We start from the raw sequence: 25,357 nt of genomic DNA, 5'->3' as shown, positions 1-25,357 counted from the left end.
ACGAAAAAGTGATACTGGAAGCCCAGAAAGCACCAGCAAAACCCTAAACAATCCTCAAAAGAAAGAATAAGGTTCAGGTTCCTGCAAGGAACAGCTTGCAGCACAGTTTATTTTGCACTGACCAGACACCCTTGGCGTCATCTGAAAAACTGCTCTAAAATTCCTCTCAGAACTAAGTATGTGTCTTTATGACTGTCCACCACCACATGCCTCCAAGAGTTACGACAAAAATGCTCCTGATGGATGGAGCTCAGGAGGAGTTTACTTAAACTGAAGGGATACAGAGGGCCAGCACGGGTTTTAAGGTCCAGGGCAGCTGTCCCTGAGGTGCAGGCTCAGTGGGTGAGCCTGCAGACCACTGGGGCACCACCCACAACCTCCTTCAGACCCAAGGAGCCGAAAGTCAGCAGGGAGGCACAGATACAGCAAGCTGGTGCTTCGCAGAGGGCTGGAATCACGGTGTTAACACCGCTAGCATACAATAAAAGAACTCGTTAAAATTCACTTGTGACACTGAAAAGAAAGATGAGGTTACCTGCCGCTCAGTTTGCGTGGTTCCTCTGCCTAACATTAGATCCCTGCTCTAAGAGCGGGGCACATGTCTCTGCAACGCACAAACATATTTCCAGACAGTTTATCCCCACTGCTTTAGGGAGCTGCCCCCAGTGCTTTTGAAACAGAGCAGGTTTCCAAAGGCACACATGGCCTTCCCTCCACACAGCTTGGGAAACCCCGCACTCCCAAGCACGAAGCTGTCAGTAACCTAATCCAATTACAGATCCGACCAAGGCTTTCCCAGGTCCACTGAAGTATTACACAATACAGTTTTTGTCTTCTCTGTCTGCGACCTCCAGTAACTCCATTTCCGTGAGTGTAGTGTCTCAGTTGAAAAAATCCTTTCGCTCCCACTTTGTTTTCCCTCTTGAAAGCGCCTCTCTTTCTAGTGAGAACGTTTAATAGCATGTAAGTGCTCCAACACCTCACTCTCTTCCCAGTTACTCCAACTGAGCCCTATGTTGCCCAGTACAGCTTTCAAGAACTGCACTAGAGAAGCGTCACCTCGCTGCTTGCTTAGGTTAAATGAGAAAGCAAATCAAACGATTCCCAGCTCATGCATCCATACTTCCTGCAGCCAACACTCCTCACAGACTTACCATCAAGTAATAGTATTTCTTTTTCTGCCTAGTGCTTCTTAAAATATTAGTTATCTATTTCTAAATGCACAGGCCTAAAGAATGACGCCTAGGCTTCCTATACATAAAAAAAGGATGAGAGGCTATCTGGAAAGATAACAAGAAAAAAAGCACAGTAGCTTTTAGACACTATAGTCTCCAGAAATGTCATTTTAGGTAAGTTTCTTTACATATACATTTTTTTTTTTTTAAGGTAGTAGAGATAACTCTAAGAATAGCCTTACGACCAGTGCTTAAAGATCCATATTTAAAGGCACTTCAAAGTAAGTACAGCAGAACTCATTTCTAAATATGACAATCTGTATGAACTTAGGACAAAAACTAATTCAACATTTAAAAGTAATGTTTAAGGATACTCTAGCAAACCAGTTTAGCTACAACTACATCCCTCTCTAAACACGGTTCATAAACAGCCACAGAATGCAGGCACAGTCAATAAAATAAATAAATAAACCCTCAATTCTAGCCTAAATCTGCCCAGAATCTTGAAAAACAGAATTTCCCCCCTAATTCCTCCAATATATTATTCATGAATTCCAGCTTAACCTCCTTTTTTCTAGTAATGTTGTTTATTATGTTATTAGCATTGCTTCTGGCCAGGTGTAGACTAATTCCCACATTCAGTTCTGTTTGCACTGACAACGTATGTCACTAAATTATGTTCTAAAATTTTGTGAGCAAGCTCCAAATATGCAAATAATCAACATGTAAACTCTCAGGAGAAAATAAATTTGCCTGTGTGGCATCTTGCCTACTGAGGCACTATAAGAACTCCAACTAATAGCATTTACAAAATAATTTAGAAGTACTTTCTTTTTTCATTTCACTGAAAGCTAAACACGCCATTTATACTGTTATCAAATTAAAATCAAATTCTTACTCTCAGAGCAACTCCTCCATTTAACTACCTCCCAGTATCTGTGAATCTCATACTGTTAGGTTACATCCAACAGCACAGCACTTTCTTAACTGATTCACAGTATATGCCAACATAATTGTCGTTACAGCAATATGACGCATCTTCTGGCTTATTCTAAAAGTGCAGCAACCTGAGGGAAAAGGGAGTGGGGGCTTCCAACTGCTATTGTATTATAATTAGCAGACTAAAAATAAAAAAAATAAAAACTACTAATTCAAAAACAGGATACTCCTCAGGAACTTGCAAAAAATTACAGATGATTTTAAAAGTACAGCGAAATATTTTCACATTCCTTTCCTGCTGTACAAGTGGAGGAGTAGAGTTCTTTCTTCAAAAAGAACAACTGAACTGGGCTTACACAGCAATAAGCGATACTTCGGCTGAAAATAAAACCATGTTACTTTTCCAGCATGTCTGCAGAAGTAAACTCACTACTTGGTTAATGCAGAGCACAGTTTTACAATACAGCAGTACAGCCTAAGAGGATGGGACCTTCCCCTCCTATCTCTCCAGAAGTTCAGCAAAACACTCACACCCTTCCCCTGGGCTGAGCGCTCTCTGCCCCTACAGGGAAACAATTCACAGACTTACAGAAGACTAACCCAACAAAAATTAGCTTTTTGCCCACTTAGTTGCACGAAGCAGCTTACCAGGAGATAAGCTGAGCTGAGCACTGATGCTGACTTCTGGGAGGGGTGGGAATGCTGGGATGGGAAGGGAGCACCTCTTTTAATGACAGCCACCCAATCAGTCAGACTGGCTAGCCCATAAAAATCACGCTCTTAAAAATATCAGATATGACCTTGAATATAAAAGCAGGAGTAAACTCATTCAAGAAAAATGACGTTTTACATAGCCATCGTCAGTTATTTTATATACTAGAGTACAGAAAGCAAATGAAAGTTTTGAAGGACATTACAAAATACTGAGCTCTCCTGTACATACACAAATCCCTTGCTGAAAAATTTGCTAAATTCAGGCACTATGTATGAATGGTTCATAACAGAGCAGAAACGGGACCCAAAAAAGCCAAACTCAAAGCAGCTCACAGGATTCCAAAATGACTACCAGATCACGCCAAGTTTAGAAAAAGAACATTTTTCAGATTAAGGGTCCATTTCCAAAGAGTTCAGGTGAGAGAAGAAACCTTTTGGGCTCTTCTCAAGTGCACTCAGGCCTCCAGTGTAGCCATAGCACAACTGACCACCCTGCACTGCAGATTTCAGCTTATCTACGCAATCACACCAAATGGCCGTACTCCTCTGAGAGCGGTCCCCTTAACCCAGCACAAACAAAAGCAGGCTGCGGGCCCCAAGGAAAGCAGGTCAGCCGCAAAGCTCTTGCTCTGCCATACCTGCACCCACTTCTCTGCGGCTGCTGGCACGGACAGGGCAAGTAAACAGCACCCACCTCTGCAGTAGGGTTCGGCGCAGGAGAGGCACCCGCTCAATTCTTCCTTACCCCACCAGTGACCAAACGCTCACACACCTCTAACGCCTACAATCCCTGCAGGCCAGGTGTCTTGCTGAAGCACATCAGGCCAATCACTTATCAGTAATAATTCCAGAGAAGTATTCGTTATCTGTAATTTTATCCTTTTAGCCAAGCATCTTGCACTGAACTGCGCGGAGTATACATATACCATATATAGTAAGCAAGACAGTAAAAACTTATGCAAAGTATCAGAATTAAACCATTGGCTGTGCCTGCGATAGGAACTTTTAAAGAGTTTTCACCTTAAAATCAAGTTCCTGATTGCAATATATTAGTAATATGACTACATGTGTTTCTCAGGTCTTCCGTAATTTATTTTAGTTTATTCCAGTAAGTATGATATCTCACAAATACATAAATATCTGTTCCTAAGAGATCATTTTCCCCCATTTGACTCTGTTTTGAAATGAGAGTCACCTTCACGGTAGCAGCCAAGAACCATCAGCAAAGGGCTAACAGGAGATCAGGCAGAAACAGTCTCAGGAAGCTAGAAAGTTTTGATAGCCATACCCAAACTTCCTTTCAAATGAGAAAATTGAAACTGGATCTCTGTTTGCTACTAGAATTTGCTTTTTTTTTTTTTTTTTTTTTTTTTTTTTTTTAAGTCCAACAACATAAGCTCAGTAGCAGTAACAGAGAAAGAGATGGGAACATGCACAAAAGCCCCAGTACAAAGCTGATTTTCAACTTGTCCCAAACTGTTTTTCCCCCTAAATCTGCCTACCTTCACACTTGTTTCAGCAAGCAAGCCCTGCTTGGAATATTGTTTAACAGATGGACTCAGGTTGATACGAGCCAAGCACTAAGAATATCTGGCATTTAAAGCGATCAGAATTTTATTGCCTGTTTCCATTAATTTCAGCTCACTTTGAATAAACATCAGTGATCTTAGTCCGCTTTGACTCTAACTTTGATGGCTACCCCCTGGTTGCATTCGTTACCTAGCCCTTCCATGTATTTTCATCATTCTATAGGCATACTTATTTCCATACCATTTTGGTTATGTGAAGAGAAAACTGTATCTGAGTAAAAATTAATCATTCCTAGGTAGTTGGATCAGCTAGTTCTTTATAGTAAGCCCCCAGCATAAACACATTTTTATATATATATATATATATATATATATATATATATAAAAAAAGAGCACAAAACTAACATCACAGACCAGACATTAAGTCCAGTACATTAAGTAATGACCAACATCTAGTTCATATTGCAAATTAAGATCATCTTACTGAACCATTCTATTCAACACATTGAAATACTGTCATTTGACATAACAAAACTTTGTTCTTAATTTGTTACTTTTCTCTGTATAAAGTTATAAGAGCAGTCACATGTAAACTACTTCCACATTTATCTACTTATAAAACATCTATGAGATGGACTCGTTCCCCGATATAAAACACACACTCTTAAGACCTTACAACTTAATCAAAGTCCTTTTAAAACACTTTTTATACTGATTCTCCTATTACAGTAGGCTCTTGGTTTTATAACCAGCCATCTACAAGGCAGTGTTCTAAAAAGGAATTTATTACTATACTCGCTGAGAAGCTCAGAGAGATACATTCCTTTTATTGTGGATTGAATGACCACTCAAACGTCAAACAGCGCTTGCTTATACATCACACGTAAAGCAAGATGATACAAAGCTCTGTATTACTCTTAAGCACACTGCAATACAGGACATACACGACCAAAGTAAGATCATTTTCGGATTCAATAGTCTTGCTCAAGCAGGTCACAGAACCCTCTGGCAGAGCCTGCAGTACAGCGCACACACACATGCGTAAAGCAGTCAGTCACTTTGGTAATAAATTGCCAGAAACACGTTCAGCCATATTCAAAGTAGTAAACTTTCACCATGAAAGTAATTTTCACCATTAAACTTTCACCGTAATTTCACCATTAATTACTGCTTTGGTAGTTTTTATTATTTCTGTATTTAAAATATGTTGTTTATTCATTAGCTTTAAAGAAATAGGATTTAAACACACCCTGTTTGTTCCTTCCTTCTAATTAAAGACTAAACGCTACTTTTAATACTGAAATGCGGATTGCAGAACAGCTGTTAATATACAGTAGCAAAGAGAAGTGCATTTTAGCCATTAGTGAGAAAAGAAGCTCTTAGGAGAAGTGGTGTGTGCTACCCTGGGTCCTATTAGAGCCAGTTTTGACTTTGCTTTGTCTTTTAACCCTCACTGACAGACCTAGAGCTGCTGAGCTGTACAGGCTGTGCTATAAACACCAAGCTGGCAACCTGACTGCCGCAAAGGAGAATGTCTGTTGAATTTTTATAGAAGTGTTACTGAAATCAGGCTATATGAAACAAATAAGGTTTCTATTTGAAGAACACATTTTTAACATGAACTCATCTGCCATAACTCCAAGCTACTGAGATACCGTAAAGCCACGATCAGAAAAGAACCTGCAGTCTCAAGTTCTACATCAGTTTTGCCATTTATCTTTGCAAAACCTAGAGGAAATTATTTCACCTTTCACACCTTAATTTTTACTAAGGCTGAAGAGAGGACACTCACCTGCAGTAGTGGCCTAAACATGATGCACAGGAAGTAATACTGCATAAAATATTTACACTATTGCATGTTATGCTTATGAAGCAAAGAAAAACATATGTGAACCGTAAGGTCAGATTTATTGCTTGCTCCTCTGCCCGCGTTCGCTGGCTTCCCTACCTCACAACCGCTCCAGCAGAGGCTGACACGCCGCAAGACAGAGCACGAGATAGCACAGATCCATCTTGAGGTGACTCAGGAAAGTAGGATGGCAGCAGAGGTGAAACGCAAGCAACAGCAACATTTACTTGAAGTGATCTGCAAGTCTCTCTAGGATCAAACGCAAAATATGTTATAAAACTCCAAACTTGATAAGGAGTTGGCATTTTGTCAGGTGAAAAAAAGTCCTCAAGTACGCGTATGACAAAATCTCAGGTCACTAAGTCTTTTCCATTCTCAAAACGTAAACTATGAAATATGTATTTCAGCAAACATAAGACAGACTATTCATTAAGTATACCATAATAATCCAAGGAAGAACTTGCACTTCCTTATTTTAAATATAAGACGATCTAACTACAGTCGTTACAAACTGTTTCAGTGTAATATCCTGTTAGCTTAGCAAATAATCATCTCGAAACTTTGCAGATATTAACTTAATAGATTCTCTCTCTACTTATGCAGTATTTACCACCCCCACGCAATCTTTGAACTAGTTAGCTCTCTAATGGCACTTTCCAGGGACTATATTCATGAATTTGAATACTGACCGGGCTCCAATTAGAGAAGAAAAGAATGATTTTTTGAGTCAGCCAGGACCCTTCAGTTTCCATCTGAAGAACCCTTCTGTTCTTTTTAAAGAAGGGCTGTAACTCCACTTCAACAGTACACCTAAATCATTGGAACTGTTTACGACAAGAGATGCTTCTCATACAAGAGCCCCGAATCTAGCCCAGAGTAACAGCAGAAACAAGCAAGGAGCCTACTCAGAAGATGGATTTGCTGAGTTTGACTTGATAATCAACATTTCAACTTCCAGACACAACATCTATATTTATATCCTTTTTCTCAGATTCATGTCACAGTATGAAGAGTAAAACTCACAGGTGGTAGCACTTGTTCTACACCAATGATAAGAGAATCTCTAGATATTACTGTCTAGATAATAGTCAACACTCGCTCAATACGACTGAGCGAAGAGGCATAGGATGTACTGAGAATTACACCACGGTCGCATCCCGGCAGGGCAAAGCAAGCACTGAAGCAGAGACAAACCCCTCATGACCCAGACAACAATATTCCACTTATTAACTGTTCACGCACACCTCCGCTTCCGGGTTGCTTTCCCGTGATCAATAAAACAATCTTGGATTTACACAAAAAATATTTCTATATAGAAGTCCCCAAAGACACTTTCAATATAAGAGCCCTGCAGATGCTTTGTGCAGTTTCACTACTGAAGTTATCAGCCACAAGCACCAAACAAACAAGTCATTCCTAAGCATCAGATAAATTGATGCTTGTCAAGCAAGATAAAATGTAGCGCAAACAGAAATCAGGAGGCTCATGGAGGAACTACTGAGTGAAATATGTCAGCCCGTGTTTTGAAGCGTTCATAATAGATTAACATCAGAAAGAGTCATTTTGATAAATTCTCTAGTGATGAGCCCAAGTCAAAGATACATCCCGAGATGTGCCAAATAAATCTGTAATAAATCAATTAAGAGGTCTTATTCGTAATTCCACATGGGATATTGTATTTTTTTTCTCCTTCTCTTTAAACTAAGAGCAACTGGCAATTACACAGACACCCCCATTAACAGAAGACAATGATCAACCATCTCTAGACTAACACCTAAACTAATTAGCTCTAAACCAGCACCTGCTTTTTCATTTAGCACAAACCATAAGAGCATAAATATCCACATACATTAGGGAATGAAGCATCTTCCTTGTTTACTCCTAATGGTGTAGACATTAGCTTCATTAAGAAAAAAATGTAATAAGTTTAATGGCTGCTTTACAGGAACCCCCAATGATCCTAATTGCTGCTAGTAACGGCTTCTAGAAGTATAAACAACATGCTATAACGGCCATTAGAAATCAGTATTGGCCTACTGTTTTCAGGGTGATATTCCACATAGTTCTCATTTACCGTTCTAAAATCCTGGATAGCGGAAAACTGTCACTGTGTGGTGACTTTGGCAAGTGCTGGTTCTAATGTCAACCACTGCAACACAAATACTTTTTTTTTTTTTTCCAAAAAGAAAAAGTCGTTCACTATACACCTAAGTACACCTTCTCAGGAGTCTTAACTTAGACCTGCAATATTCTATTCTTCTACCTACAGGGAAAGGAAGGATCACTTTTAAACTGCCAGAAGAGAACTTCAACATTTGAATGACTGGGATATCTTAGAAGAAAAAAAACTATTTATTTCTGACCTAATCATAATCAGTCCTCCTAGAAATTTCCCTTCCTGGAATCCAGCTTGTTTTAAAAAAAACACTACGCTGCTCTTATTTCTCCTTAAAATATATAATTGTTATGGAATTTCTGTTTGTTGCTTTTTCTCTTCAGAGATCAAGTCACCAAGTCCTTATTCCCATTATTTAAAGATTACAGCATTGTAAATCGTAGCCCAAAGCTGTAAGGTCACTAACACAGGTGTAGTAGGTACATCTTGTTTCTCATCTTACAGAGATGTTAATATTCCAGTGTCCAGCACAGGACACTATTTCCTATAATAAATCACACCCTTCTCAGAATTGAGAACACAGTTTTTAACTGCGTTTGCATGCCCCCTGCCCTTATATTTGCACAGCACGCTAGACACCAAAATAAAACAAATAATAAAATAATAACGCATCAGACCAGAGCAAGCAGACTGTTTTGCTGAACCAAACTCAGGCATTACACTGCGTATTTACTTTCGGGCCGTCCAGAAGCGCTTCCAAGCGCCTTTGCCAGCCTCCAGCACCTCTGCCGCCCGCTTCCTCCCGGCAGAGGTCTGCCTGCAGCCTCACAGGCTTCGGAGGGCGCTGGCTCGGCGGGACGCCGGCAGGACACCCGCCCCGCTTCACCGGCCTCCCACGCACCTCAGCCCCTAACCGCCGTAGCCCCACGCCGCGTTACACGCGGCGCAACGTTGTGAGCCCTCCGCGGACACGGAGGACTCGCGTGGGGCAGAAATGCCATCGCCCTTCCCGCACAGACGAGAACTGAGCGACCGTGGCTGAATTTGTGAAGAAGCTCAGTCCACTTTTTTTTTTTTTTCCCCCGCCCTCAAACTTCAGAATAGGTGAGTGAACTAAGCTTCTTCACAAATTTCGTATCTTCTTTGGATATTTAAATATCTCTTTCAGTAACGTAAAACCCCCCTATGCTATCTAAGAATACAAGGAGAAAAAAAAAAAAAAAGAAGAAAAGATCCAAAACCCTCCTCTGCAGGGCAACCAGCTTTTGGCTTTTACGCCGTATCACTCTGCAAAAGACAAATCCAGCCGCTTTCTCCGCTCGCCTGCTGCGCAGGAAACGGGCGCAAGTCACCGGGCCCCGGAGCCCATCACCCCCCCCCCCGCCCCGAGCAGACGGGCCGGCGGGAACCGGCCGCGCCGCCCGCCCGTCAGCGCCAACGGCCCCGCGCCCCCGGCCCCGGCCCCGGCCCCGGCCCCGGCCCTCACCTGCGGCGCCGGAAGAGGAGCCGGCGGCAGCGGGTCAGGACTCAGCCGCGCCGCCGCCGCCGCCTCCCTCCTGCTCCTGCCCCGCCGCCCGAGGTGTGTGCGGGGCCGCCGAGGGAAGGCGGGCGGGCGGGACGCCGCCCCGCCCGGCCGCCCCCGCGCCTCGCCGCCGCGCCTCGCCTCGCCGCCGCGCCCTGCCCGCCCCCTAGCGGCGCCCGCGCCCGCGCCCCGCACCGGCCCCTCGCACAGCCGCCGCCCGCGGGCGGGCCGGCGCGCGCCGCCTCCCTCCGCCAGGGGGCGCGAGCGGCCGGGCCGGGGGCGGCAGGTGCGCGGCCGCTCCCGCCTCGCGCGCGCGGGGCCAACGGTCACCGCCCCCCCCGCCCTCGCGAGCGGCCGTTAACCCTGAGGTGGCGGCGGCGCCGCATCGGCCCTCGGTGCCGCGGCAGGTTGTCCGATTTCACCAGGTGACGCCTGCTGGGAGGTGCCAGGCGTGACAAGGTGCACGTCCTCTCGGGGCGGGGGGGGAGGGGAAAGGCCAACAAAACCGCTCTGTGGTGGTTATTTTTTTTTTTTCTTTCAGAGATGATGTAACTCCCGCAGTTTGTGGAAGGTGGAGAATAGCGAGTCCGTGGTCAAGCTGGGAACATGACCCCAAAGGGGATTTTCAGGTCACCGGTCTGCCGCCTTACCGGTTCAGTGTGCTTTCAGGTGCCAGGATGCGCTTTTTGATGGTGTTTAGGTTCTTTAACCTCAGTCCCCAGTGGATGGATCATATAGAAATCCAGGCAGAAGGGGAAAAAAAGTGAAGCATGTTTCATGATGGAAAGTAGAAACGTGGGCGTTTTGGATGCCATGCAAACCTAAAACTATAACAACGTACCTATCCCTGACCAGAACTGTTTGGAGCAGGATGTTGGCAAAGTGGCAAAATAACTACTGCCATAACTGTCTTTAGAGGACTTTTTTGGTGCCATGTTCCTCAGTATTAGGTTAGACATAGAAATAGACCTTTTGTGTTAGGTATGTTACTTCTCGTCTTCTGCGTTTCTTTTCCTTTTAAATCCATCTGCCTACAAGGACTCGGTTTGTGTCTTACGCAGGATTAACCACACTGTCTGTCCTTGCTAGTAATAGTTAAGTGATAAATCTGTACTTTAGGGGCTTTCAGAAGTACTTTGAAGTCAGAGTGTTTCTTTTGGAAAACAGGAGGCAGCCAGTGCAAGAGATTTCTGCGTAGATATTAAGGGCTTTAGACAAGATTCCTAACTTTTGGTAGCCATGTTGCACTGCAGAAAGTTGAGAACAACCCCTCTCTTGCAAGATGTTACTGAGCCAGCCCAGGACCACCCCAGACCACCAGTGTTTATCCACCTGGGCTTTGTGATTCTTCATCAGTGCTACTAGTGACAGATTTTACCTGTTTCCTAGCTTTGAGTGGCTCTAAGAAATAGCCCTACATATGCATATTGAAGTAGTGGCACCCTGAGTTGACAAAATATGAATTACCCCAGGCAGTTCACAATGCAGTATCTAAATGAAGAAAGTAACAGTTCTCTGGCACAAAAGACTCCTGGCTGCTTGTAGGCAACTTTGATACCTAAAAAGGAAAATTAAATTGACAAACCATGAACATACTTTATAGGAAAGGCAATTAGTATTTCCTATGTCCTCCGGTTTATCTGCCACTTGACGGTCTTCTCGATACGTTTCAGGCTTAATTTCACTGGGCAGGCAATGATTCTTTGGTGTGTCAACCATAATTAAACAAGCCTTGGACATCTGGCTGCTAATTCAGACCAAGTCTGGCTCTGCCACACGTACATTTAATCCAAAGCTCATTGGAGGCAATAGAAAGACTTTGAGTTCTGTGGATTATTGGACTGAATTTATCTTAAAACATATTAGTCACAGGTGATTGCACTCAATCTGTGGGAGGTAGGCATATGCTGGTTTGCCTACAGCTGCAGAGAATGCATTGCCCATCCTGAAAGTAAAGGAAATTGCAAGAGACAGTGAAGCGTGTTAAAACCATGTGTTAGTGATCCGCGGCTGTACTGTTAGTCCGATAATAAAGTTGCTTTTCTGTTTATGTGTCCAATTTGCAAAATTTGACTTACCACATACTGCAGTTTTTGTTAGCACACTGCTAGCCAGCCGATATTTTAGCTATGCCATAGGCTGGAATTGCATACTTGAATTCATCCTCTCAAGGGGAGAATCGGTTTAGCACATATACCACAATCATGACAACTTCATTTGATCTTCCAGGTTGTGGGTTGAATGTTGGTGGGCACATAGGAAATTTTGTATTTTCTGAGACTGCCCAATAACTAGGATGGTTTTGGCTACTAGGACTAGCAGTCTTTGAAAGGAATTAAAATCTGGTTTTAGCAATTTGGGACAAGTATATACAGCTGGAGAAGAGATGATTATAGATCTAAGGTACAGGACTGAGCAGCAAGTGAGCTGGACTCTGCCTCTCTGTTCCTTGCCCTATAACATTTTAATGAGTGCTCCTGAGCAAGTCACTGTATCTTACCTAGGTCTTTCTGTTCCCGTTTTGGACATCACGCCTCTTGAGAAGCACTGGAAAATTTTTGGAGCCTTCAGATGAAAGTAGTGCGTAGTATATTCAGGCCATTTCTTAGGGGAGAGGAGAAAGATCACACAGTGAGAAGACTGTTAGAAAGAATTCCTTTTCTTCACTGAAACTTGGATTAGATAGCAAGAGTCAAAAAAATGCAGGAAATGGAAAATACATTGTTCTACTGAGATCATAAATGGCCTCGTTTCAAAACAGATGGACTCCATTTACCACTTCAGCAAAATTTGTGGACCTTCTGAGTACGTAGAGATTGCTTAACATCGTTTCTGTATGCCCACAAACATTTGTGCTAGTAAGATCTAACATTCCCCACGATTCAATGCAATTGACATTTGTAATTTTTTAATGGCAACAGGTCTATCATTAGTTCTAAAACGCTCTCTAAATAAATGCTGTAGGTACGCTTCTGTGCTATAGTAACTGTAACGCATAGTCTGTACGTTTCTAGCAAAATGGATGTAAAGGGAGATAATGGGAAGTACAGAAATTAATATGCAGTTAAATGGCTCCTGCGTATGCTACATCCCCCTGCATATACTTCCCCTTTTCTTTTTCTGTTGCTAACTTTTCTCTTGAGTGCAATACATTCAAAGTACAGTTAAGGCTGACTTTTACAAGGCAGCGGCCACCCTCTCTTATAACGTTGTTGATTGTCCAGTTCCACAGGGCTGCCTGAAATGTAGACTTCTGTCCTGGATGAAGAGGAGTGATAGCACCTAGCCAGTAGTTTATCATTTTACACCTATCAATCTGATAGAAATTTCCTGTATGTATGTGGTAAGCACATATGTTTGATACTGTGAAAGTGTAACCCTTAATAGTTGTAATATAATCTTAGCACAATGTATTCTTAAGATATACTTTTAAAACTAGCAGGTAGAATTTTTAATGAATTCACTCCTTTTTAATAAATTCACTCCTTTTTAATATTCCTTTGAAGTCCTGCAATACCGCAACGGAGGACATGTTAGGAAAATGTGCTTTATGATGCTGCCTGTTTGCAGTTCACCAAATATTCAGAATGAGTGACTTCTACTTTTCTTTATTAGTGTCGTGATTCTGATTCAGAAAGCAGGGAGTAAAATGTTGTCTTTAATGAATGCTGCCGTGAGAGGTAACAAGTATTTATTATAACAAAGTTTCTTATTTTCAATGAGATTTAATATGTATTTACTAGTGTGCGTGAGCATACATGGCGCTCTCTGCCCTCTGATCAATTTAGAAAACAAGACAAATAAATATCTTGAGTATATTATTTGCTATTTCCTGTAAATTTATGAGTTCAAAGATACCTAATAATAGAATAATCCCTAAGCGCTAGACACTATGTGCTTAGGAAGGAAGTAATGAGAAACCATTTTAAGCTGTTACATTGATATCGTAATTTCTTACAGGACTGTATTAGAATGAATTGCTGAAGACCATTACGTGTGTTATTAAGTGCAGAGATCTTATTGTATCAGCCAGGATAAAAGGAGGGAAGGGTTTCACTGCCATTACGTAGTCCGCATTTCTGGGCTTTTGGATCAATTGAAGGAACTTTTGGGAATAATTTGCTGCTTTCCTCTAAATAAACCAATAAATGCCATATGAATTTATGCTTTCTTAGGGAGATGAAAACTTATTCAGGTCTCTTGCCATAATTGTTATTTGTTTTATAGTTCTCTAAGTGTCTGACTGACTTGGAATCAATATCGTATTTTCTAGGAACGCAGATATCATGAAAGTCAGTGGGACTTCCTATAATTATAATTTCTACAAGAGTTATTTCTACAAAGAGTTATTTCTACAAAGAAAACTTTAAACCCCAAACTCCTAGCACTGAGACAATAGGAAAAAAAAAAACAGAAGTACTAACATTCCAAAAAAATACTTATGTGAGTGAGGAGCTAATATGCCATTTTCCAAAGTAAAGGAAGCACTTAATAATTGAAGTTCCACTGACTGATGCTCTTCAGCTCTGGAGCTTTGGTTTGAACGTTGGCTTGACTTCTTAAATGAAGAACCAGAAAATCTCTCCATCTTCTCTCCTATTTGTGCTTAATGTTCTTTCTTGGGGAGACTCAAAGGCAGAGCAAGAACATGCACTGTGCCTTAAAAACCAGTGCCTGGCTAATAGTGCCTTTTGCATGTACTTACGCATTTGATGTGGACAGCACTAAGGGCTACAAGTTTGATGCAAAGGTCGCTACTGTTCATTATGTTCTTTATGGAGTTGCTAGATCAAACCTGTTTCAGAATATTACCGTATGCTAAAGTTGACTTGCTTGTATCAAAACATTTTCTTCTAGAAATCAAATCATTCTCAACAGTGTTAAGTGAGAGAGAAAATTTGGTCTGTCGCTTCTTAAAGAAGTATTTTGATGATCCTACTGAGGGGTTACCCTTTCTTTTAGCTAATTGATAAGTAACAAAAAAAAATTAAAAGAGGGAAAATTCTCTGTAAGATACTATAACTCTGCAGGTGGAGTTTGTAATAAAATGGAATGTATTATTGATTTAAGGAACACAGAAAAGAACAGATTGTTTTATTTCACAGTGAATAATTAAACTGTTTAGCTAACTATGCTCAATTTGCACTTCCAGTATCTTTGCATTGAGTAGTCAGAAGGACATGTTGGAAACCAAACAGAATACTTTAGAAGAATCAGTAAGAACTGAATGGACCATGTATATTATAGGGAAAAATGCCTTTAAATAAATCAGAATGCTATATTAAGACAGAAAATTTCTAGAGAATCCACTAGGAAACATGGATTTAATTTTTTTTCCTTCTGTTATAAATCATAATTTTTAAAAAACTGTGACCAGACCACACCTGATTAAGTCAACATAGGCCCATTATCTTCAAGCCAAAGGAGCAAAAATAATTTGTCTTACCTGATGGTGTGGCCTTTTATATTAATGTGTTATGCTTAAGGAAGCTGCTGGCTTCTTGAATATTAGATTATTTAGATGATAATGGTGATTAAAAAAAATACATAGGGCCAGAACATAGCATGAAGGAAAATAAAGGAGGACTGAGAAACGGACTATGTTTTCCTCTAAGTAACAGGCATTTCCAGACATACTATTAATAATTATCCCAAAACCGAGAGGGACTAAGATGAAAAATTCTTTAGTTTTCTTACCCATTTAGGTACATCTACACTGGAGTCTCAGTTACGCTGCAGCAGTGACGGATGGTATCATTTGATTGTTCACAGTCCAATATTGAAAAGCGTTATGCTGTCACCAGATACCACGATGCTATTAAATTTGAGAGCAAGGAGGTTTTAAGAGGCCGTCTTCCTCAGTAACTTTCCACTTGCCGTTTGATCTAGTCTAGCTTGTGAAGGCAAACCTTCTCTGGGCCCTGCTCTTTAGTAGAGTCTGCGGCACTAAAACTCCTTCCTTGTTCATGAGGAGCTGGAACAAGAGCCTCCGGCACCTCCTGCCCTTCATCCGGAAAGCCACAGTAGTGCTGCTTGCATGGGAGGGGAGGGACCACCTTGCATCCCTTGTTATTGACAGGGGAAGGCAATGCAGGGTACCTTGTCTGGGGAGGAGGGCTGGAGGGGCAGAGGGACCACAGGACTGGACATTACAGAGTAGAGCACAAGACTAGTGTTGGCAGAGAATGGTACTTGTAAGCACTAAAACTTTGATATTATCTTGTACTGCACATTTAGAATGAAGTCCTGCCACTGTGCTATTGGTTTATCACCCATAGCTGTGTTGCAGTATGCCTTGCAGATACAGATCAGCAGGGGTTAACTGAGAAGCTTTTGGAGAGCAGGCTATGAAGTCCTGCTTTTAGAAGATGCTGGAGGACCAAATAAGTCTGAATTTCAAAGTGATGAAAGAGATTCAGCCCTATCACAAAATATAGCTGGAGTATCAACACACACCAAAAAAAGCTCACAAAACATAGAATTACCTTGTACAAATTTGTTACTAGGTATCACTAGTTCTAGCATGATACATTCATTGCAATTTCAAACAAAATCTTGCTATGCATGGTTTATTTCATTGATTGGCATGGTTACGGACACTTTGGGTGCATATTTGATTGTTGTTTTCTAAACAAATTTTGATTGAAGACATAGCGTTAATGGGTGATTTAGAACTTAATCAAGATGTCTGCATAGTTCTAATCTCTCTACCAATGTATATGCACTTGCTTTTGCCCCAAAAAATTTGTTACAGGTATTTGAAGCTCTGAAATCAAGAGAGTGAAAAACAGAATGAAATTGGACTCTGAAATCAGTCGGAAAATTCCCCTTAACTTCAACAGAACTGGGCTTTCAGTGGTAATTTCGGGGAAGGAAAAAGACTTATCTCAAATTACAGTGGTGAGCACTGAGCTCAGAACCAGAGAACACTCTATACCATGTCCTTGCTCCAAAACAGTCTTGGAGAAGATTAATTTACAAACAGGAATGGTTTCCCTCCTTTGCAATAAAAATCTAAGGATTTAATTTGTATTGAAATAATGTTAGAATTGTGTTAATACTACATCTTCACTATTCCCATACAATGCATTATAAACTGAAATCAGCTGGAAAGTGATTAATTTCAGGATAAGGATTGTCTTTAGCGCTTTAACACGTCCACAGGATGGTTGTGCTGGTAGTGGTACGATGAAACTGTTCATGTGGATAGACTACCAAACAGGAGAGAACCTTAGCAAACCTGCAACAAGATAGTATCAAAGATGAGATACTTGCTGTTCTTCAACAGTGACCCATTTCATAAAATTAAGTTGGCTAGGGTATAGGACAGTTGTGATTTCCTATAAAGACCAGATGTAAATAAAGCAGATAAAATAGAGATATGAGGACATGAAACAAGAAATTAAAGCTAACTTCCTAATAATGAGGTCAGAAAAATAAGCAAATTCTAATTTATGCCCTTTTAGTATTGTACCAGCTCATCAAGACTGATAGTTGTAGTTTTTCTTTTATAGGCAGCACTGGAACACACAGACTCTCCCAAAGATACAAATATAATAATTAGTATGTACAACCCAAATATAATACTTTTCATGGACGGTTTTTTAGGCCGAAGTGTTGATAACTAGGAAAAAAGTACATAGAGAAACTATAGAACTAGCATTATTTCAAAAATTTTCTATTGTTTTGTACTTCAAAAATGCCCCTCTTTTGGAAGAGTTAGTTATTTTTAAATCAGACTATCCATGCGTAAAGTTACCAGACTAACGCTTTCTGTAACTGCAAAGACTGTGTCCCTTCCCTTTTCTGTTAGTGCTTCAGCTTTCAGGTTCCCAGCATCTTTATTTGCCCAAGATGTTTGTTCTGTTTTCAGTAGATCGTCATGGAGGAGATGCTGGGACAGCCAGTTACCAGAACCCCACAACTGCCCCTCCTTCTAGGAGCAGGTGCTGCTCTTACCCCCCCCGCCCCAGCTTGTTTTTGTTTTAACTAATTTTGTTTTAACTTCATTTTGTAAAGTACCAAAATTCAAAATTTTCTACTATATGATACTCTACTTGTACTCTACTATAGTAGTGGGATTCTGCAGGATTTTAGATGTGTAAGGAGCGCAGCTCAGCAGTACCAGATAAGCTACTACTACCTTAAGATGCTAGTTGTGATCTCTGTACAAACAACCTTATAAAACAAAAGCCTTCAAACATCCTTTCGTATTTGGGGAGTGTTTAGACACTGCACCAAAGTACTTCACTGTGTGGTGCGCACCCTCCCCGCCCCCAGCATACTTGAGATTGTGTTACCTTGATAGATAGAAGTTGATACCGTGGCATAGGTTTAATAAGATGCAGTTTTGGATAAATAAAAATCTCATAGAAAATATTTCTTTGCTTTATAACAAAATTTATAAGCTTTTTCTCATGCACTGTTAAAGATTTTGAAAAGAAAAAACAAACAAGCTAGCCTTGAAGGAAGAACATACGAATTGCCATTGGATTAGCCATTGATTTTTCTGACTGAGAATGGTCTTTTCATAGCTACTGATTACCAGGCAATCACAAATGAGCGTGAATCAAGATCCACTGTCATGAGCAGGGGGGGAAAAAAGCCCAAACCCTAATAAACTAAGAACGAACAACAGTCTTGTTTGGAAATAGGCAACTGAGGGAGAACGTGAAGACTTACATTATACGTAGGAGAGAAATGCAAACAGCAACGATTACCTCACAATGCACCTAAATTACCTCATGTTTTTTCTTGTAAGAAAAGTATTTCTTTTTAATTTTGATGCAACAATCTGTTGTATACAGACCAGCAATGTGGACTTATTTTGTTTTCTAAGATGGGAGCTTTAAGTTCAGAGAAGACCTTCTGGTGCTAAATTGCTAGCAGCATAAACAGTTTAACCGGAATGTTCACTATCACCAAATCTGTTACAGTAAAACAAATTTAGACCTGGAAAAATGCAACTGAGCACTGATTACTTTTCACATACAGCAAATCAGAAGCATTTGATTGCTTAAAGATCTCTCAGCTCAAGAATCAAACGCTGTTTCATATATAAGCAAAAGAAGTTTTATATAGCTATACGTGAGTTTGTTTTACAGAGACAAACATTCCCCAAATCTGCACCAAGACTTCCTCCACTGCCACGTTCTTTACAAGCTGGCTCTTGCATATAGCCAAGCTGTTTCTTCCTCAGCTGTTCTGTCTTACATGAAATTAAGACTTCATTATACAGAATGAACATTAAAATCAGCCTAGCATCTGAGGATTAGAGATTGCCGAATGATTCATGCAGAAACTAGCTTTGCAGATGGATGTATAGGTGCTAGGGAGACGCATTCATACTTCATGCTGTGCATTTAATTTGTTTGTTTGTTTGTTTTGTTGCTTTTAAAGGAATTACAGCAGCAGGAAAATTTATCTTTAAAGCACCATCAAACTCCACCCCCTTCCTGCTTCACTTTAGCCTCTTGGACAAGATTTGATAAATGCCACATCGACTACTAAATCTGCGGGCTGCAAAAATGAAGGTTGATCTCTGAGTTAGAAAAAGGATTACGAGACTCAACTCAGTAGAAGGTTAAGAAGGCATCTTCTGAAGGACTCCTAGCAGCAGACAGCACAACCAAGACATACCAATTTCAGGCTCGTTGTTGATAAACACCCTCACAGGTAAGTCTGCTGCAGAACGTAGAACCTTCAGCTGAGACAATGAGCAGAGTCAGGGCTCAAGTCGTTCAGTACCTGATAATGAAATAAAGTCCAAACAAAATGACTTGCCAGAAGACTTGCTGCATCTCATTGTTCGTATATCTTGGAAGACAAAAAGATGTCATTCCTCCAAATGGCTTTTATACCGAGGATCTCCAAGATTTCTTCCGTTTGTCTTATTTGTGTACTTAGTGGTCAGGATCCCATGAACTTCTCTTGACTCATTTACAGCAAACTAAAGAGTCAAGTTCCATTTTTTTCCTCCAAGGTTCGTAATTATACCAGCACAACCAATGGTGAACTTGGACAGGGATGAGGAAGTGGGAACAGGAAATTTTTCAGGCCACCTACTGCCAAGGGAAAGGAACTGCACTCTAAGCAAGTCTGAGGTCAAGAGGTCTAACAAAGGCACTACACTTCAGTTAGAAGTTTTTGTGGGGCCTGCAAAATCAACAAAACGGTGGTGGTGCGAAACCGCTACAAAACAGACTTAAAATCAAAGCTGTTCAAAATTAAGTGACCTAAAGAGTAGTCTAAAATTACAATGCTAAAGCATATAGGTAAAAGCCACTTCCTGGCTCTTTTGGTCCTTTTCTCATGTGCTTGACACACACTTTTGAGCTCTGAAAGACCCAATAAGGCCATTTGAATATTAATTCCTTTATAACTCAGAACATTGTTCATTAAGCAACTTGCAGAGGATTCTCAATGTATGAGATAATCCCAGAGAAACTATCCAACATTCTTACAACAAGCCCCTGAAAATTAGTTAATTAGGCTCAAAGCAAATTAGAACATGGAGAAACCACAGAAAAATCTACAGTTGTGACATATTTAAGCGCCATTAGAACGGCAAAGCTGGTTTCAACTTACAGATGAAACCGTATGCATCTGTCAGAACTGCGGGTAAGTGACTCATGGGAATATAGTCCAGACACTAACATTTAGGTCACTGCAACTGGAAAATGTTTTTGAGAAACTATTTGCAATCTTGTGGAAACACTATGAATTAACTAGAAAATAAAACTATCAATTTCTGCACTTCTACAACCCAGAAGCACTTTCAAGACATGATGAAACTTCATTTTTTAAAACTTATTTTGCATTGTTAAGCAAAGGAAATCAAGCTATAGGAATCAGCAGAATAAATAATCAGTTTTTTTGCAGTTTAACGGTCATTGGAATAGTCAAATGCATTTTTATGTTGTTGTTGTTGTTATTACAGCCTCTAAATGGATAAACATCCACTCTTCCTGAATGATTGCACACTTTGCAATTTCCCATAGCTTTTTCTCTTCAGGAAATAAAAGTTGAAGTCACACATTGAGTTTTAACATCTATCATGGTTTTTTAACATCCATCAAGATGTCAAATAGCTGGCTGCTTTTATTTACAATAAATTTTCGAGATTAGACTGGTTTCTAATCACCTGATCATGCATTGTATTTGGTACACATGGAAAAGGTCATTTTGAAAGTATACAAAAAAAAAGCTGCCCCCAGCTATTAGAATACTAATTCTTTTTAAAAGATTATGTTCTAGGAAAACAGATTTATTATAAAAATTTAAAAACTAGAGTTGTAAATTCTGAGGCAGCTGCATAGAACATGGAGGTGGGTAAGCAGAATCATCTGTTCACTGTCTGTAAAAAAGGCAAAACAATGAATCATAATCTAATGTCCAACAGGGAGATTTATAAAATTTCAGTTTATTTAAATCATTCTGATAATCTACCATGAGAAAGACTGTAGGAATTTTCAGTATGTATGCATCTCCCTACCGATTTATGTAGGGAAGGAAGATAAACAAAGTTAAGGATATACTTTAGTAAAATGAACCATGCTTCATGAACTATGGTAAACAAAGAATCCAGCTAAAGACAGCTAAAATTAACTTTTGCAGAAGAGACTCTTTTAGTGCATATTTCTACAATGTCCTCCTCAGAGCCCCAATTTCAAACAATAGCTGTACTGTAACTGAAATACTAAGCAAAATGGAAGTTTGGAACAGAGAACAGAATTAGCAAGTTCTTGCAAAAGTTTTGCGTGTATAGGAAAGTTAAAGAAAAATAATACATTATAAACCTTCACACCTGTATATTTCTTCCACTTACTCCTAGAAATACAGATTCTGCTGTCTGCTTTAGAGGAAGGAAAAATACCACACACCAAACCAGGCCTACTTGAACAAAATAAGCTTCAAAATCATACGTAGATGGGCCTGGCAATCAGCTAGAAAAGCATCGCGATACAAGAAGAATGTTACAAAGCAGTTTGAATATTCTGTTCTTTCCACTGTGAAGAGAAAAACAGGGTAAGTGTCAAGAATGCTGATAAACTGCAGGAGTTAGATTAAACATTTATTTTTCATATATTCACAAAATCTTCACAAAAGTATTGAAACTCAAAAAGGAATTAGACTTGAGTCAAATACAGAGATGAAATGTACAAGACAAATGAGCAGGCAAACTAAAAGGTCTTGAAAGTATTTTACTTCAGATTGAAAAACGAACAGTTCAACTGTTCTGTTTAAATAAAGATTTGCAAGATATACAGTATTTTATGAATACAATGCTGGTCATTTGAGGCAACGTAAAATACCTCAATTTTTCCTTCATGCTTTTTTTTTTTTTTTCTTTTAGAAAGATACTGTTTACCAAAAAGAAACTTGAGCAGTCCAGGAAAAGCTATTTTCCATTAAATTTATGAAAACCATAAATTGAGGCAAACCTAAGATTCCCAATGGAATCAAGATTATCTTCCCGCTACCACCACCTTAAAATTATCACATGCTTATTGGAACACTAATATCTGCACCCTAAGAGTACATTTGCTTTCAACGATGAGGGTGATTCTTTTAAAAACACTTCAGTGTGGTAAATGCGATACAGATCTTTGCAAGTATTAAGTTTTGGAACAGTTTTGCTAATAGCAGCTAACAATACTGGATTAATATAATTTATAAATAATTGTTCCCTAAGCGGTGAACATAAGTCTACACATTCACAATAATCTAAAACAAAATAAATACTGTGATTATGCATAATGTGGTACAACTTTTACTAATTTCTATGAACAAAAGCTCAACATCTGGTTGATAAAATTATCTGATCAAATTAAAACATGAATCTAAAAATTTTTTTAAAAAAACATTGTCAAATTAACATCACTTACGCTTAGTGTTTGAGTAAATGTTACGACTTGCCATATTTTTTGAATATATGTATTTTCCTTTTTGAAGTAAAACACTTTAACACATTGAGAATGTTTATTAATTTAAGTGATGACATCAGTTCTGGTCTTATTTTAGCATTATTTAACTTTAAAAATCATTGCACTCGTTAGTGCCCATTAAAGGTCAGGTTGGTCTGTAGTATTCTGTAAATGTATATAAAAAAAGTTTCTAAAAGCTAACAGTACTTTTTATAAAAGCATCATCTCCAGAACAGCTGCATTAAATACAGCCCCGTATGCTGAATACAGACTCTTTCCTCTTTAAAGAAACGTGTGAAAGTAAATGCCACTTAACATTCTACCACTGAAGTGTCCCAACTCGTTTTCCGAACTATACCTGTGAGTGTAATTACATGTTTAATTTGCATTCATGGCATCAAATTTACTGCGGCCTAGACTTATCATGTGACTGAACCAGACAAATGCCGAGTTTAAATTAATGATAACTAGTTCAATGACAAAATACTATGAGATATGAAAGGTTTGGGTCTTTAAGGCAATACAAAATATATTTCATTATTTGAAGGTTTTTTAATAATTAAGTGTAAATATAAAAATGCCTAAGAGGGGAGTGAGAAAAAATACTTTAATAGTAAAATTTACTTAAAGCTTCAACAGTTATCATCTCCTACAGGAGTTAGCAAAAATATAAAAGACAAAAAAACCCAGACCTGGAAGGGGGAGGGAAGGCACAAACAAAGAGGCATGGGATTAAAGCAGCCCAGGAATGCAAACATTTTTAACAAACTGAGTCCTTCTGTCTGTTTGTTCTCAACTGAAAAAAACAAAACAAAACAAAAAACAAAACAAAAATCACCACCACCCAAACAAAAAACCCCCAAGTGGCTTATATTAAAAAAAGGGGGGGAGGACACCATTAAGAGGAAGAAGAGAGGGGTGCAACTATAAAACCCCATTATCTGAAATGATGGCACTCTAGAAAACAAGGTGAAGGTTGCTTCTCAGAGATGACAAGCTCAGTGTCGACACAAAGTACATGTACACTTTATACAAATGAAAAGCTTCATTTGCCACCATAAACCTTTTCTTCAGAGGAACGACTTTTGCAGATCAATGTTCTATTAAATCTTTTAAATGCCAAGAAAAGAAATTCTGAGCAATATAACTAGTAATGTCTCTTTATATGGATGTTAAGATGACAATTCAGATTATTTTCCAAACTAATCCTGAGAAAAATTTATGTTTACAATTTAAACAGTAATGTTATGTAAAAAGTATTAACAAATCCACTATTACAAATGTCAGTTTTCCTATATGGTCATCTATATATACACAATAAAATGGTAAGTATATGCAAAAAATAATAAAAAAAATCATGCACAAATTACTTTCACCTTTAAAGGCTGGGTTTCCCTCAAAATACAATTTTTTGCTTTTTTTTCCTATTTTTTTTATTTGTTTGTTACCACCCCCTAGACACACTGAGTACTACCCCTACAGGTCAGCATGAGCTGATGGGAGATACATTTATTTTACATTCAAGCTTTTATATCCTAAATGACCCTGTTGTAGCATATGACTTATCAAATGAGCAGCCTTTTTCCTCTTTTTTTTCTTTTTTCTTTTTTTTTCTTTTTTTCCTTTTTTTTTTTTTTTTTTTTTTTGCAGTGATCAATCTTCATGATCCGTTCCGTGGCGAGCTGGGAAAAAAAAAATGCAGTTGCTAATCAATGTCTGAACAGTCTGAAGCTCCGGAAGAGATCCAAGGAGTCACTATCAAACTATCCTGTAGCATGAGATCATTGCACACAGAAGAACAGTCATAAAATAGGCAACTATCTACAAAGGTCTGAAAGGGCCGCATCCCTCTTGTGTTTCCTCTTTTTGCCATGGAAGTACTGGTGGTGTGATTTACTGCCTTGATGTTGTTTGTTTGTGACTGAGGTACCATGGCTTGAGTTTGTTGGACCTTGAAAGCCTTTGTTAGAAGAGCGAAATAACCGTGCTGATCCATGCTGTAAAAGGAAGAGAACATGGTAAGTCAGTGCTGCCGAGAAGCAGGATGCTAACTCCTGAAGGGGGTACGCTTGAAGCTAGGCCATTGCTTAGACTGCAGCATAGTACCAGCAGTCTTTCACTTCTGTGGCTGCTCCCTCTAGCTCCTAAACCATGCAGGTCAAGTGACAGAGAACTACAGCACTTCGAATTTTGGAAAAGATAGATCACCCACAATGCAAGCTTCAAAAAAGTGTGACAAATGTACAATGCTTCACAGAAACAGAAGCCCATAATCCAAGAGGGGTGATGTTTAAGGCTGCCCAAATCACATCTGTGCAAGATTTAGTCAACATTCCTCTAAGACCAGGACTAATTTTACACCACATCTTTTTAAAGATGCAGAGTATCTCCAAATGTGCATATTCACATTCCAGCACCTCTTCTAGCACAGAACTACCTCTGCTTAATGCACACAAACACAGATTAATGGTATATGTAAGGCCTGGTTTGCAAACTGTCTCGATACCAGCTAGAGATCGTCCGTAAGTAGGAGGCAGCAAGTTTTCCAGAAACTATTTTGCAGGGATAATACTCCAGAAGATTCCAG

The 25,357-nt window shown here is 39.6% G+C and overlaps 2 protein-coding genes and 1 long non-coding RNA gene across 12 annotated transcripts in view; 1 reads left to right on the top strand and 2 right to left on the bottom strand.

Moving 5' to 3' along the window:
• Positions 1-9,946, bottom strand: part of ADCY7 (adenylate cyclase 7) — a 70,931-nt gene extending 60,985 nt beyond the window's left edge. For 5 of the 8 annotated variants that reach the window (XM_068956030.1, XM_068956036.1, XM_068956038.1 and 2 more), the window contains exons 1-2: positions 9,809-9,946; positions 6,306-6,455 (exon numbers count right to left, since the gene is read on the bottom strand). The gene's annotated coding sequence lies outside the window, so the exon portion shown is untranslated. The remainder of the gene's footprint in view (positions 1-6,305; positions 6,456-9,808) is intronic. The other 3 variants (XM_068956031.1, XM_068956037.1, XM_068956034.1) reach the window with 2 other exon arrangements.
• LOC138068471 (uncharacterized) lies at positions 6,803-24,557 on the top strand. 3 transcript variants are annotated; one of them, XR_011143292.1, is made up of 6 exons: positions 6,803-9,426; positions 10,386-10,513; positions 13,069-13,187; positions 19,244-19,519; positions 21,678-21,871; positions 24,421-24,557. It is a non-coding gene; the product is annotated as an uncharacterized lncRNA (long non-coding RNA). The 3 variants fall into 3 exon arrangements; XR_011143291.1 differs by having other exon boundaries at positions 10,386-13,187; XR_011143293.1 differs by lacking the exon at positions 6,803-9,426 and adding an exon at positions 10,248-10,303 and having other exon boundaries at positions 10,386-13,187.
• TENT4B (terminal nucleotidyltransferase 4B) overlaps positions 21,905-25,357 on the bottom strand; it is a 45,405-nt gene continuing 41,952 nt past the window's right edge. The window contains exon 12 of the mRNA XM_068956040.1: positions 21,905-24,767. Within this exon, the coding sequence (XP_068812141.1) occupies positions 24,588-24,767 (180 nt within the window). The 3' untranslated portion in view covers positions 21,905-24,587. The remainder of the gene's footprint in view (positions 24,768-25,357) is intronic.

This window comes from Struthio camelus, chromosome 10, assembly GCF_040807025.1.
Source record: "Struthio camelus isolate bStrCam1 chromosome 10, bStrCam1.hap1, whole genome shotgun sequence".
NCBI classification, from domain to species: domain Eukaryota; kingdom Metazoa; phylum Chordata; class Aves; order Struthioniformes; family Struthionidae; genus Struthio; species Struthio camelus.
The sequence above is the reverse complement of the archived record's forward strand: the minus strand, read 5'-3'. Positions and strand labels throughout refer to the sequence as shown.